The sequence below is a fragment of the Atheta coriaria genome, unplaced genomic scaffold (assembly GCF_025399875.1).
Source record: "Atheta coriaria isolate IRGN ID8LTWV9N9 unplaced genomic scaffold, Caltech_Dcor_3.1 hic_scaffold_7_pilon, whole genome shotgun sequence".
NCBI classification, from domain to species: Eukaryota; Metazoa; Arthropoda; class Insecta; order Coleoptera; family Staphylinidae; genus Dalotia; species Dalotia coriaria.
In genome coordinates this window covers 10,935,096-10,949,330 of record NW_027045449.1, presented here as the reverse complement: position 1 = coordinate 10,949,330, position 14,235 = coordinate 10,935,096, and the positions used below count along the sequence as shown (strand labels likewise).

Below are 14,235 nucleotides of genomic sequence, written 5' to 3'. Positions count from 1 at the left end.
CTTAATTTATGCATAATTTACTAAAAAATCGATCGATTGCGTCGTTAACCTTAAACATTCTACCGCACTGCATCAAAACGTTCAAAACAAAGCAAATGTTTAACAAAACATGATTAGAATGATAGCAATAGTAAAAGATTGTGCGCAAACATGAAAGTGCTCTTCAAACGCAATCATGGCCGTATTAAAGTGCTACTCATCGCGACCATCTCCTTCCTTTTTGGATGTATGGTTGCTATCAACTTATATCCCATTGAAAGAACATGCAAACTGGATGATGTTGATAGAGAATACAACATAATGAATAACGAGAAACTGAAAAACCCCGATTTGATTATTCTAATACTCTCAGCACCACAGAATCACGAGAAGCGACAAATTATCAGAGATACCTGGCTAAAGTTACAAGTTATCCAGCCTCATATAAAAGAAGAAAATGCCAAATTTAAACTTAAGCATTACTTTGCAATTGGAAGTGTTGGCCTACCAGATGCTAAGCTACAAGAGCTAAGAGCTGAGCAAACAGATCACAGTGATATGCTAATATTGCCTATACAAGATAGCTATCAGAATTTGACTTTCAAAGTGCTCAAATCATTCAGTTGGCTGAGTGATCAGGTGGATTATGGCCTAGGTTTTAAATATTTATTAAAGTGTGATGATGATAGCTTTGTGAGGCTTGACCACTTGGCAGAGGAGTTGCTTAGCTTTGAATTATTATACAACAATGAAAAAACTCAGTTTAACTTTGAAGATACAAATGTATATGACTCACATTACATGAGAGTGAATGTTCAGGCAAATTCTGCTCTCACAATGCAAAGAGCATCAAAATTAGGCATATATTGGGGGTACTTTCATGGAGCAGCTCATGTTAAACAAAAAGGCAAATGGAAGGAAGATGATTGGATCCTGTGTGATAATTATATCACTTATGCTTTGGGTGGTGGATACATTCTGTCAAGAAACTTAGTGCAATATATTGCATCCAATGAAGATCATTTAAAGTAAGTCAATGTTTAAGTTAATATATAATCTTATTCTTACTCTATTTTAATTGAAGGTTGTACAATTCTGAGGATGTTAGCGTTGGAGCTTGGTTAGGAACAAAGAACCAACTTGTCCGAATTCATGACATTCGATTTGACACCGAATGGAAGTCGCGCGGCTGTCAAAATTTCTACCTCGTTACACATCCGATGACGCCCGATGAAATGCGTACACTTTACCAGAATATTCTCGCTGGTAGCGAGCTTTGTGATACGGAAAGGACACAACGCAAGCAGTACTTGTACGATTGGCGAGCACCGCCTAGTCAATGCTGTAAAACCCAACACTAGTCAATCAATTTCGCACCTTTTCAACTCCGCTAACCGCTGATACGCTGATGAGTCAAGATGGCGGCGAAGAATGTTAAAAATAGCTTTAAGAAACCATGTATGAACCATGCTTTTTTAATACTCTATTTACATGATTCAGATAACATTAACTTTGGTTTTATGTAGACATTCATGTGATGTCGCTAATGTCCCAATCCGACGATTCGGAACCAGTGTGTAATTCCAGTTGTTTCCTTTGTTTTCCTTGTTTTTCTACGTTTAATTTAGTTTTTTCTTGTTCTACGAAAGAGGTGAGATCTTTTTTGTTTTGAAGTTGTGGTTTAGGTAATTTCTCAGGTGATTGTTGTGAGGATAGATCTGTATCGCTTTCTAAATTAAACAGAACTTTCTTTTTGTTGTTTTGAGGTGGTGCAGACTCAGCAGTTGCAAATGTAGGAGCACTACTTGTCGCAGTTGCAGTACCAGTGGTATTCACAGCTCTAACTTCTGGTTTTGTTTGCTTTGAGGGAATAATCGTAACAACATTATTTTCCGGCTTCTTACCTTTCAATACTTTTAAGGTTGATTGTTGTTGAGTGTAATTTAGTACGGGGCTTTGAATTGATGATTCTGTTTGCATGGAACCCCTACGAGAGTTTGGTTTAATCGTGGGACGTCCTGTTACCCTTTGAAGAGGAATATCTACTGATGATTCTGAAGGAGCATAAGATTCCGATGGTGTAGCTCTATTTAAGCACACAAAATAACAAATTATGTAACATTTAAAGTAGAAACAAACGTTTACATATCTTACCCTTCATTATCTGAAACACTTGTGGGTAAATTTTGCGTAGTTCTGCGTTTTCTCACTTCGTTATTCTTTTCGATTTCTTTATCAATGGAGCGTTCGATGTTTTTTCGTATTTTATGAAAATCATGGATAGTTTTCTTCGATAAATTAGCTTGATGCTCAACAATCTCCATTGCTTTATTATATGACTTTTCTGGAAGGCATTTCCAATGTGGCGACACTCCAATTTCTTTCAACTTTTGGCTAACAGACTCTTCAACGTGGCGTTTAAGACGTTTCTTTAAATCATTATAATCACTTTCATCATCTTCATCAGAATTATTCTTATTTTCAACAATTTTAGATACTTTTGTGGGTTTTGACGGTCCGCCATCTTGTGATACGTGTTTCGACATTTTATGAAGCACCGGTGGTTTTACTTTTGGTTCAACTGGTTTTAATGTTGCTGAAGGTTTTAATCTTTGTAATAAAGTCTCATCAAGACGTTTCCTGAAACTAATATCAAGATAAAATTAAAATTAAACATATAACTTAAATAAACATAAATTTAATACCTATCAGTTGGTTTAATATTGCTTGGTGTTTCCTCTTCACTTGTAGATTCAGATGATTTATCAGTATTCTTATCTTCTTCATCACTCGAATCCAAAAACCGAGTGACATCATTATTCCTAACATTAACAATTGGTTCAATTACTTTGGGTACAACCATAACAGGCGAGTTTTGTTTATTGGTATTAAAACTTCTTGGCAAAGCTTTTGGAGCTTTCGCTTCAATTTGACTTTTAGCATCATGCACATTATGATCTCTAGGTGTTATTTTATGTATTGGACTATTCGATGCTAAACTCCCAACGGAATTCTGTCTGCGTATTGTTACATCACCGTTTTCTCTATGAACACTCGTATTCTTCACAGGTTCAGAGTGCACATTAATAGAAGGCACAGAACTTGACCTAGCTGTTAAATTACTCTCCCAGGCGTTTAACTTTTGCCAAAACGCAGTCATCTGCGCCTCCATTTTGATTAAACTCCCCGACAACTTCAAATCCAAAATATGCTCCAATGTTTCCCTTTGATGCTCAGCTTCTTTCGCTAGTTTCTCTTCTATTGACCTAATCACAACCTGACTGCTTTTATTTTCAGTATTAGACGATTCATCAACACTCGTTCTTCGTGAAGAAGCATCATTAGTATCATTTGTTGATGTTGCAACTGTTTGAGATGTTCTATCACCATCTTCATCATGTGATTTGCTTAGTTTTCTTGGTGTTGGCTGTGGACTCATAGAAGTACCTTCACTTACAGTGTTTTTCAGTTCAGTCTGTGTGGAAGATTCAGCTTTAACTAAGTTTAACTTGGAATTATCTGCATCAGTTGTGTCAATTGTCACAGTCACAGAAGAACCTTTTGCTTGAATGTTTTCATCTTGTTTATCTATTCCACTTTGAATTGTGGTAATTGACAAATTCTTCTCCACACGTTCTTTAATATACCTCTCACATATTCCTTTATAAAAGTCTTCATCTTTCAATGAGTTAATTTCAGTCTCAATGTGATTCTTTAACTGTTCAAACTTGAATTGAATCGAGTTTTCTTTCACATCGTCATTATTAGGTTCAACAGATTCAAGTTCTTTTTCTTTATCATCTTCACTTTCTTTCGGGCTTATTTTTTCATCTTTATCTTTTTCATCAGATTTATTTTCGTTGTTTAAAATGAATCTTTCTGTACTGTTCAATCGTTGTTTCAATTCTTTAATTTCAAGTTGCAACTTATCCGCTTCAGTCTGCATTTGATTATCATGAACTACAAAATGTCTTCGTCTCTGGTGAGCTAATAAATACTCTTCGGAATAGAAAGTTTTGCCACATTCGTCACATTTGAACAAAGCAGTGGATAATGTTGCTTTCAATTCGTCGTATTTTCTTTTAACTGTTTCATTATCTAACTGTAACTCTTTTAAATAAACTTCTAAATCTGATTTTTCGTCGTTTATAGCTACTACTTCGTTTTTAATAAGCGCTACGGTGCTGTCGAGATACTTTTTGCAGAATATTAAATACTGAATCGCAAGTTGTGAAAGACGGAATAGTTTTATAAAATTTGGCTCGAGCACTTTGCCCATTTCATTGTCAAGGCGGAAATTTAATAAAGTCGGAATGTGTTTCACCACGGTTGGTATATCTCTTTCTTTAGCTACTTTATCTACATCAACAAGGCCTATAAATAACAATAAAATAAGAAAATCGTATGATTTGTTAATTATAACCCACCTATTACACTGATATCAAACCCATGTTTCATATCATACTCTTCAAAGGCGAATCCGATGTCCCATGCAAGCCGCACATAATCGTAATGCAAACAATCTTCGGTGTTGCACATTATTCCTGTGGTTTTATGTTAATTTAACTTAAGTTGCAAATGATTTACTTCATGTTATTTGGCATTAGTGTTATCACCACCACCGTTCATGAATAACTGTTTTAATAAGTTAATGAATACAATAATGTCCACAAAGCCAAAGTTGTATGAATCGTCGGTTGTCATTAGCAACGGTCTCTAAATAAACCCAACGCACGTGTCGCATATGCGCACGCAGTCTTTCCGATCCCAGAAACCCACTAACCCCAGGTTACTCGTGGACTTTACCATAAAATCAGGCTATTTAAGACGTTTCTCGTTAAAATATTAATCACGACGATAAAATTATAAATCACAAACGTTTCGGTTGGAATTTGAAGTTGATGTGACAATATTCAATGACAATTTGGATTAAATATAAACCAAACTACTTGATCCGTATTTAAATGAAGTAAATACTAAATTCAGAACTTTACAGTACCCCTGTAGTATGTTAATGATACGAAAATGGCGAGTTGCTGTAGAACAACGCATGTTAGTGTTTCCCGCTCATTTTATTGTTGTTACAACATATTTATAGGACTGATAATACATTAACAAAGACAGAATACATTTTTTGTTTTTTATTCACTTGTATATAAGCCGAAGTTTACACACAAGGGTTTTTCACAAGTATTTTTACGGAAAATTCGTTCCTTCAATGTGCACGCCGGCCGAAAAATCTTGTTCTGCGAACGATCGCTCGCATTGTAGAAGCGAATTCAACCTGTTTGGACAAAACTTCAATAAGTTACAATTTTACAAAAGTCCTCATGCAAAGATTAAATTCTACTTGAATTAAAGAAAATGTAGAGCAACTTTAGAGCCGTTCATGTTATACTCAACATAACGGAGTGGAGCATACCCCTTTGATATATCCCCCCAACAATGACAGCCTGTTATGAGCACACAGGTGCCTAAACTGAAGGGAATATTTCAATTAAACAAGCTACATCATTTAATTAATTTTGCTTCATGCAAGTTTATAATATAAATGGAGTGGCTTGCAAAATAATAGGCTTAAGTGTGGAGAAGTATTGCTGTACTTACATGGAAAATGTGTAGCAGGCAGGCATCTACTTAGACCTCGCACGCATCTTCCTGCGCTTACGCTTTAGCCTTCGCATACGCTTCTTACGCCACTGTAACAAGAACACGTGAGTTTTAGCAAATATATCGAAGAAAGGTTAGGTTGCAGAGAGCAACTACGCATTGAAAACGAATTACTATAAAAATTTAAGTGAAGGAAAGAAACCATTACTATAAATTACTTTATAATTATCCGCATGTATGATAAAGTAAATACTTTAGAACCGGCACATTATGTTACAACTTCAACGGGGAAAACAATCCGCCATGAACACCATGGTAAACAATCGATCACACACGCACCAAACCGACGTAGAAACAGTAACAAGAAAATACTACAAATTATGTAATGAAATAAAATATTACCTTCGCTCTCATCCTCGGGCTGTTAAAAGAAGTCTAGAACGAGGATTGAATCCTCAAACTAGATGATTCTTGAAATAACAGCGGATTTGTTGTACGTCTGTACGACACGAAGATGGGAATGAGAAAGAACGACGGGCAAGCGGAAATAAGTCAACTCGGTATACGGCAGCGCCAGGCATGGTGGTCACTTGAGAGAACTAAACGCAGTTGTCAGCACTGCTTTCCGTAAATTCAAACCGCGCGAAATATAAAATTTCTACTGTAAACACAAACCATATGACGGTTGTTACCCGTAATTTGTTTTGCTTTGGCGCCAATTTAAAGTCGTTAACCTGTTGTGACCATTGCACACAAAGGAGTTAATCCCTCTAAATTCTATCGATTCCAACACTAATGATAGTAATTAGTGTGTAAATAAAGTGCCTATTCAGTGAAAAATATATCTATTCTTCGAAGTCATCAAAAGTTGAGGAATAAATGCCCGGAAAGCAAAATGGTTACTAAAATTTAGTCTCTGACCAACCTCTCAAGCAATAACTTGAAGTTATAACTTAAACTTTTTATACTTTGACGAATAATTGATAGAAATAAGTTTTAAAATGCCTAAACAAGTTGTGCCTGAAGCTCCAATCACGCCAAGTGGAAGAATAACCAGGGGTGCAGCCAGAAGAAGTTCCATCATTGTTGAAGAATTACCATTGAGGCCATTCCAAGCAAGGAAAAGTGTGAGAGCAAAAATTGTCTATTCAGATGATGAGAGTGATACAGAAACAAAAGATAAATCCTATCGAAATGTACCAATTAATCTGCCAAACAAAAGAAAATCTGTTGTTAATAAACCAACAAAACTTGAAAAAGTTCCAGAGAAGAAAGCAGAGCAAAAACCAATCATTAAAAAAGATAACAGAAAAGATGTAGAGTGTATTGTGATATCATCAGATGAAGAAGAAGAATTTATAACGCCCATCAGTCCAGTTAAAGCCAGAGTGATATTAACACCAAAAAAGATTGGCAGATTGTCTCAGTCACCTCTATCAAGCCCTACAAAGTTACTTCTAACACCAAGAAAGAAGAAATCTCTTGAAGATATAGAGAATATGGGTAATGTAACACCTCCAAAACTAAAGAAAACTGAAGATAATGGACAAATATTGTTTAGTCCAACAAGTTTATTTAAAAAGTTAGATTTAAACAGTCCAAAAAGCAGAAAGACTTTGAAGACACTAGAACTGTTTATCAGAATGCTAGAAAGGCTCTGCATAGTACTGTACCAGTTGAAATGCCTGGAAGAGAAACAGAACATCAAGAATTAAGGACATTTATTACACAACATTTGAAAGAACAGTCTTCTGGGACTTTATATGTGAGTGGACCGCCAGGCACAGGAAAAACTGCTTCTTTGTCTAAGATTTTGAAAGAACCCGAGATTGAAAGTCAGTTTAAAGAAGTTTATGTCAATTGCACAGCTATTAAATCCTCTGGATCTATTTATTCAAGAATTATTAAAGAGTTGGGTATTAAAACGTCAAGCAAAACTGAAAAGGAGTGTATTGGTGTAATTGAGAATTATTTAGGAAGAAATCACAAAATGATGTAAGTAATATACAAAAATGTGTGTTTATTATTGATTTTTAATTAAATTTTGTTATTTTTTGACAGTTTGCTTGTTCTGGACGAAATCGACCAACTTGAAAGTCGGAATCAATCGGTTCTCTACACGATTTTCGAATGGCCATCAAGGAGCAACTACAAATTGGTTTTGATTGGTATTGCCAATGCTCTGGATTTAACAGATCGAATTCTTCCACGTTTACAAGCTCGTCTGGAGCTAAAACCTAAATTAATGCACTTTGCACCGTATACAAAACCACAAATCGTTGATATTTTCACCAATCGTTTGAAAACCGCCGGGGTACTTGATTTATTCCACCCGGTTGCTGTTCAGATGTTAGCTGGTAAAGTTGCCGCCATTTCGGGTGATGTCCGACGTGCTTTGGACATTGGAAGAAGAGTTGTTGAGATAGTAGAGCAGCTTAAGAAACAAGAAACGTTGAAATCTATTGAAAATCACAACATTCCGGATGTAGGATTGCAGAGTGCTAACAAAGCAGTCGATTTGAAACACGTCGTAGGTGTTTTAAACTCTGTGTATGGTACTTCTAATAATTTAAACAACGAAGATGGCGAAGACTCATTCCCGTTGCAGCAGAAAATTGTCGTTTGTACTTTATTGTTGATTATTAAACAGGCGAGGAATAAGGATGTTACTATTGGGAAACTACATGATGTTTATAGGAAAGTTTGCACAAAGAGGAATTTATTAGCTGTGGACCAGGCGGAGTTTGTTGGACTTTGCTCGTTGATTGAAACGAGAGGTATTTTAAGGGTTTTCGGCCGGAAGGAGCCACGATTGCATAAAGTTACTTTGGAATGGGATGAGGAGGAGGTTTGTGGTGCTTTGAGGGATAAACAATTGATGAGTATGATTTTACAAGATACTAGTGTTCTTGGCAAGATGTAGTATTTTACTTTTTTAAATGTGTGATTCTATTTTAACTATTTGACTTCAGAAATCTATTAAAACAAAATGATTTTAAGCACAATTCAAATGTTTTTATTTCAAACCCCTCCCAATTTATATCATGGTAACCTTAGTTTTGTTGAGTGTTTTGTTCATTTCATATTTCACAAAATTATTGAAGAACTTTAAAGATGGATATTTTAACAACTAATGATTCTTCAATAATACTTAATCCTACAATCGTAAAGTAGGAAATTGTAACTTTCGAAGTTACAAAGATGTTTCACAACCAGAAACAAAATCAACTTTACCAACTCAACTAGAACCCTATTTAGATAATGATGGTAAACTGTTTTAAAGTACAATAATTTCTAAATTATTCATTCTTTTAATTTAGAGGAAATGGTTAACTGTGCTGAGTATGATGATGACTTAGAAATAACCCTAACTAAAGGAGGAAAATTCATTACTGAGTTCCATGTTGCTTCGTAAGTTTTTGAAATAAACATGAATACATCTTTAAAACATAAAACTTTAGGGCTTTTTATGGAAATATAATAGGAATGAAAGGAAATCGCAAACGTGAAATTGAAATGAGCACAGATACTTCAATAAAAATCCCAAAACATGGTGAAACAGGCAAGATTGTCATCACAGGACCCACAGAAAGATCTGTGGCATCAGCCTGGTCAAGAGTGAACATGATTGTGCTACAAAACAGAGATAATAAGCAAATAACTCACTTTGTCTCCATTCCTGTGGTATCTGAAGAAATTTGGAAGAATTTCGATGATTTTAAGCAGAAAATTGTAACTGGTCCTCCATTGAGGGGTGTTGATGAGACTGTGTTCCAAACACCAGGAAAATTACATCTTACAATTGCTCCTTTAGTGCTTTTGGATGATAAAGAGATTGAAATTGCTGTGGAAGCACTGCACAACTATAAAAACACATTGAGTGAGTTGTTTTTAAACTCTGGACCAATTAAAATTGTCCTTGAAGGCCTGGAAATCATGAATGATGATCCAACTGCTGTGGATGTTTTGTATGGCAAAGTAAAATTTAATTTAACGAAGTATAATACACAGTTTCAACGAATGGCTGATAATATTGTTCAGTTATTATCGAAAAAGGTAATATTTAGATCATTTATAGGTTAAAACATTATTTAACCTCACTTATGCCTATTCTATTGTTCTTATACAGGTCTTATGCGGAAACAATATGATAACGTTAAACTGCATGTTACATTGATGAATTCAATGTTTAGGAAACGCGCCCAGGAAAGCAACACACGCGAATCATTTGACGCATCTTATATTTTACAAAAGTTTAAAAACTTTTACTTTGGTGAAGCAGAATTTAAAGAAGTGTCACTTGTGATTAGATTCACTGTTGCAGAGGATAAATTCTACGAAAGACTTACCACAATCACATTGTAAAAATAAATTTTGTTGATTTTAGCACCAAAATAACTTTGTTTGAAGTTAGCCATTAATTTCCTTACTATAACCACAAAAGTGTAAACAAATATTTTGTTTCTCTGGATGCTGACGTTCACTTCCGGTTTACAATTTATTTACAAAACATTTTTTTCTAATAATTCAACTAAACTTTAACAAAATAAAGTGTAATGTAGCGTCGCGTTCATTTGATGAACCTTTTAAACAAAAATATATAAAAAAAAAACTTAATTTTTTTAAATAAAAAAATGTTTTACTAACCATTGATTTAGTTTACACAATCCCCACGTATAAAATCCACAGCGCAAAGAGTAACAGGGCGAGAATGAGGAAAGTCATGAAGAGATTCTGCGCTTCGCTCGGCGTCGCCATTTTGATTCAGGCTGTAAACCTGCAAATCATTTCCGGTTTGAATGAAGATGTAAAACAATCACGAGTAAATTATAGTTCACCTTTGTATTTGGAGACAGCACTGGGAAGCGATCACGCCTTCTGGAATTGCGCGTGCCGAATGCCAGCCGTGAATAAAATTCTCGCAGCGCAACTCGCATATATGCGGGTGGGGTGTTTCACTCATCCGTCTCGCCGCTTTTCATCATTCCGGCGCAGATTTCGCTTGTTTATTGCTCGTCCGCCATAAATAGCGCACACAAGTGGCCGCGGCCATAAACAAGATGGCGGCCGGCAAGCGATTGATAAATGCGTTTCGATGCGCACAAATTGCGCCGCTTTAAATAGCCACCTTTCGAATGATTGCTGGTAAAAATAATCGAATGGCAAATGCGTTCGACGCGGCAACGCATCACCGAAGTTAATGGATGCTTTTTATATCCGAACCTGATGTAACGTCTCACATCATCTCACCAACGCAAACGTGACAAGAGCGAAAATCTTTCGCGCACATGGCTTGAATTTCAGTGCCCTAATTACGCCGACAGATGTAAAACATCAAAAACTATTCAGAATGCAATCATCTTCATGTTTCACGCGCCGCTTACCAACAAAACGTCCATGATAGTTGCTTTTTTCCATTTCAAATCGGCAATTTAAAAAACACAACGAATTTGTTATTGTTTCTGCTTTGATTCGACGCGATTGAAAACGCAATTTGTTATTCTTGCTAAACGAAAATAACTTTTATTCGATATCCATTCACACTTCGGTTTTATATCACAGCTTAAATTATTTTTGACGCGTTTGTTATATTTACCGACTTAACCTTCACTTGTGGACGCTGCATTGTCGATATTACAGGTTTCTTTATCAAAATAATTGTTATTAATCACATATCGAACACATTGTAAGATCACATTACGCTCATGTCGAATTTCTGTGTCTAATAACTTTTGTAACAGTGTAGGTCTACGAGGAAGTCTTACTTTTTGTACAGGAGAAAACTTTTTACTATTTTTTACCCGTTTTGGTGGTATTGGCACATCATCTGATGTTGCAGGTTGTGAAACAGGTCTTTTTCGTTCAATACTTTTCATTTCTGTAGCTTTATCAGGTATATCTACAGGTTGTTTCAGTATCTTCACCTCAGTAATATCATTATCATTAGATTCCGCGTTTATTTCAGTCTTTTCAATGGTTTTATCATTGTTATTACTGGAAATATTACTAATTTTTGATATTTTTCCTCCTCGCTATCAGATTCATAAGCTCCCATCAAAGCACCAAGCGCATTGTTAAGTACAACTTCTTCCTCCACATTATTACCTTCAGTTTGATCCCATTCATCATCACTAAACGCTTCTTTCAACTCATCCTCACTAGATTCTTCATCTTGCAGCAATTTTGTCCCTCTGAACGGAAACATGGTACCATTCCAATCAAGTTTCTCATCAATCAAACTTACAGCTTCCTCATTTTTCTTCTTAACCAGCTTCTTTTTCTTTCTCTTCGCTTGTTTCTGCTTCTCACGTTTTTCTCGCTTTTCAGCTGCTAAATTTTTTGCCCTACCAAACCGATCCTTATTCGGACCAATTCTCTCACCACGTTTCAACATCTCCGCTTGTTGTTTATACCTTAATTCTATATTAACCTTACTCGGATAATTTTTCCGGCGCTGTTCACGCCACTTCTCAATATCCTCCGGCGTGGAGATGTTTCTAATCTGATCATAGAGCCCGCTCGAGTGTTGCATCTTGATATGCGCCATTACCAGTAATTCATGCGCGTTGAATTTGCATCCGTCAATGCCGCACGTTTGATGCTCACCTAAATGACTCCGGAAGGACTCTTCATCATCATAAGTACGATCACAAGGCTCGCAGAGATACTCGGCCTCGTCATCGGCGCATTCATCTTCGTCAGGACTAAACACCTGGAAAATATTTGTTAGTCTCATACATCTAACACGTAAATCAAGATGGCGTCCTTTATCCAATGAAATATTAACACAAGCTAAGTGTTTGATGGTGGGTGATGCTGTAAATTTTGGACTTAGATGCTTTATTAGAACACGTAACAAAGAGGTACTTTTTGTGTGTTAATATACAGGGTGTTGCCAATGAAATAAAATTTCGAAACTTGTCACAATACACTAGAGCTTAGCACTAAAAGATTGGAACACCCAGTCAACTAATACGTTTGCACTTGAGAGCATTACTTTCTAAATAAATATTAATTTACTTAATAATTGAATTATGTTAGGTTTTTGGGCGGAGCGTGGTCGTGTTTTTGGCAAAGAGGTATGAAAGACACCACGCTCCACGCATTGAGGTACAAATGTTACACTATTTCCTGTAGTGAGTTAGTTTTTTTCGAGTGAAAACAAGTAATTTTTGTTTCTATCAGATTTACGCCGTAGTTTCGGCGGCCGGCGTAGCGCCTTCGGGTTTTTTAACTTCGCCAACTTTCGCCTCAGCATTGTGCATTGTCGAGTCGAGCTGAGGCTTTTTGTTAGAATTTAGTTCGGCCATGATTTTGCCTACGTCCTGAAAACAGACACCAACCGTGTGGCATTATCACAAATTTCTACAATCGAACAGAAATGAACTGAAGAACAGAAAAACAAAGCTAAATGTTAAACACGCGCGAATTGGATAAACATTGGATAAGAACCAAAAAAGTTAGTGATTAGTAGTGGTGTACTTACTTCCTCAGGGTGTTGTCCAATGAATTCTAGTTTGAGTGCAGAGTACATGTGAACACATTTATCTTTTTGCTCCTTGAACGCAGCCCAATCGTCGGCTTTGTTTGAACTCTTTGCTTGATCAAAGAGTGAATCTTTCTTGGCGATTTCTGCACGCAGTTCGTCGTTGACCCAGGGTCTTGTTACGTAGAAACTGCGGAATTTCAGCTTCTTTTTCTTCATTTTTCCTTCGTTTTGGACCATTTTGTTTAGTTTTTTGATTGGCGGTCGCATGGGACGTTGTGGGCGCATCATCGGAGGCATCATATGGGGTAAAGGAGGTCGCATGCGGGGCATCATTGGGCCCGCACGATTGTGTGGGCCTCTGGGACCCATTGGTGGGCCAAAATGCCTGATAGGTGGTCCCATACCTTAAAAATCATAATATTTATGTTAAAAGTTAGCTTAAACGATTAAAAATAACAAAATTCACATTTCTAGCCTCTATCGAATTAATTTATTCTAGAAAATCTTATTTACCTGGGAAAGGAGGAGGCCTAGGACCCATTCCTCTCATTGGACCACAAGGTCCTCCACCTCGTCCTCGCATAGGTGGCCGCATACCGTTTGCCATGTTCATCGGTGGCCATGGACCGCATCTAGGCCTCATCTACATAAATAAGATCAATAAATGTCTATCTAACTTTACGATATTTCGAAAATATATAATGTACATGTATGATTTTGTAGGTTATAACTAACATTCATGCAAAACACACGTGCAAATGCACGTTTTTCACTTGTTTCTTTTGAGAGAAAGTAAAATGCGTAAAGCTTGTATGATTAATACTTACTTTTAACTATTTATCGTTTATTTATTATTAAAACTCGTCAAATTATTAAGAAACATTCACTCACGGAAACATACGATTGAAGATTGCTCAAGATACAAGGCGGAGCACCGAGGTGTAGTTGAAGACCAATAGCAACCAATCAATAAAACGAGCGCAAGCGGAGAAAAACGAACGGACACGAAATATACGCGCCTAAAATTAAACGAACTTTTAAAGATAGACTTGTTAAAAACGTGATTAATTAAGTGTAGAAACGTACTCGGATACTTTTCTTTAAAGAAAATAGGTAAAATTTTAATAAATTGTGAAGAAAATATCTTGAAATATAAA

The 14,235-nt window shown here is 36.2% G+C and overlaps 5 protein-coding genes across 5 annotated transcripts; 3 read left to right on the top strand and 2 right to left on the bottom strand.

The window, feature by feature from the left end:
• Positions 1-19: 19 nt before the first annotated feature.
• beta3GalTII (beta-1,3-galactosyltransferase 6) lies at positions 20-1,489 on the top strand. Its single transcript, XM_065308784.1, has 2 exons — positions 20-1,007; positions 1,064-1,489. Exons 1-2 carry the CDS (start codon positions 151-153, stop codon positions 1,338-1,340), a joined length of 1,134 nt encoding a protein of 377 aa, XP_065164856.1. The 5' UTR covers positions 20-150; the 3' UTR covers positions 1,341-1,489.
• Positions 1,439-6,155, bottom strand: LOC135796662 (cilium assembly protein DZIP1L). The gene is made up of 6 exons (XM_065308779.1): positions 5,992-6,155; positions 5,587-5,678; positions 4,407-5,263; positions 2,685-4,353; positions 2,134-2,625; positions 1,439-2,065 (listed from the first exon to the last, which is right to left on the bottom strand). Exons 3-6 carry the CDS (start codon positions 4,516-4,518, stop codon positions 1,510-1,512), a joined length of 2,829 nt encoding a protein of 942 aa, XP_065164851.1. The 5' UTR covers positions 4,519-5,263; positions 5,587-5,678; positions 5,992-6,155; the 3' UTR covers positions 1,439-1,509.
• Positions 6,156-6,309: 154 nt separating this feature from the next.
• Cdc6 (Cell division cycle 6) lies at positions 6,310-8,594 on the top strand. Its single transcript, XM_065308781.1, is given in 3 exon segments — positions 6,310-7,191; positions 7,194-7,584; positions 7,651-8,594. Coding segments are annotated over 3 exon segments (1,854 nt in total). The 5' UTR covers positions 6,310-6,590; the 3' UTR covers positions 8,513-8,594.
• Positions 8,595-8,622: 28 nt separating this feature from the next.
• On the top strand, positions 8,623-9,673 carry LOC135796668 (activating signal cointegrator 1 complex subunit 1-like). The gene is made up of 3 exons (XM_065308785.1): positions 8,623-8,856; positions 8,910-9,000; positions 9,051-9,673. Exons 2-3 carry the CDS (start codon positions 8,915-8,917, stop codon positions 9,670-9,672), a joined length of 708 nt encoding a protein of 235 aa, XP_065164857.1. The 5' UTR covers positions 8,623-8,856; positions 8,910-8,914; the 3' UTR covers position 9,673.
• Positions 9,674-9,813: 140 nt separating this feature from the next.
• On the bottom strand, positions 9,814-14,029 carry Nufip (nuclear FMR1 interacting protein 1). The gene is given in 7 exon segments (XM_065308782.1): positions 9,814-10,172; positions 10,237-10,366; positions 10,428-11,602; positions 11,605-12,301; positions 13,076-13,482; positions 13,592-13,721; positions 13,906-14,029. Coding segments are annotated over 4 exon segments (1,647 nt in total). The 5' UTR covers positions 13,906-14,029; the 3' UTR covers positions 9,814-10,172; positions 10,237-10,366; positions 10,428-11,189.
• Between the last annotated feature and the right edge of the window lie 206 nt (positions 14,030-14,235).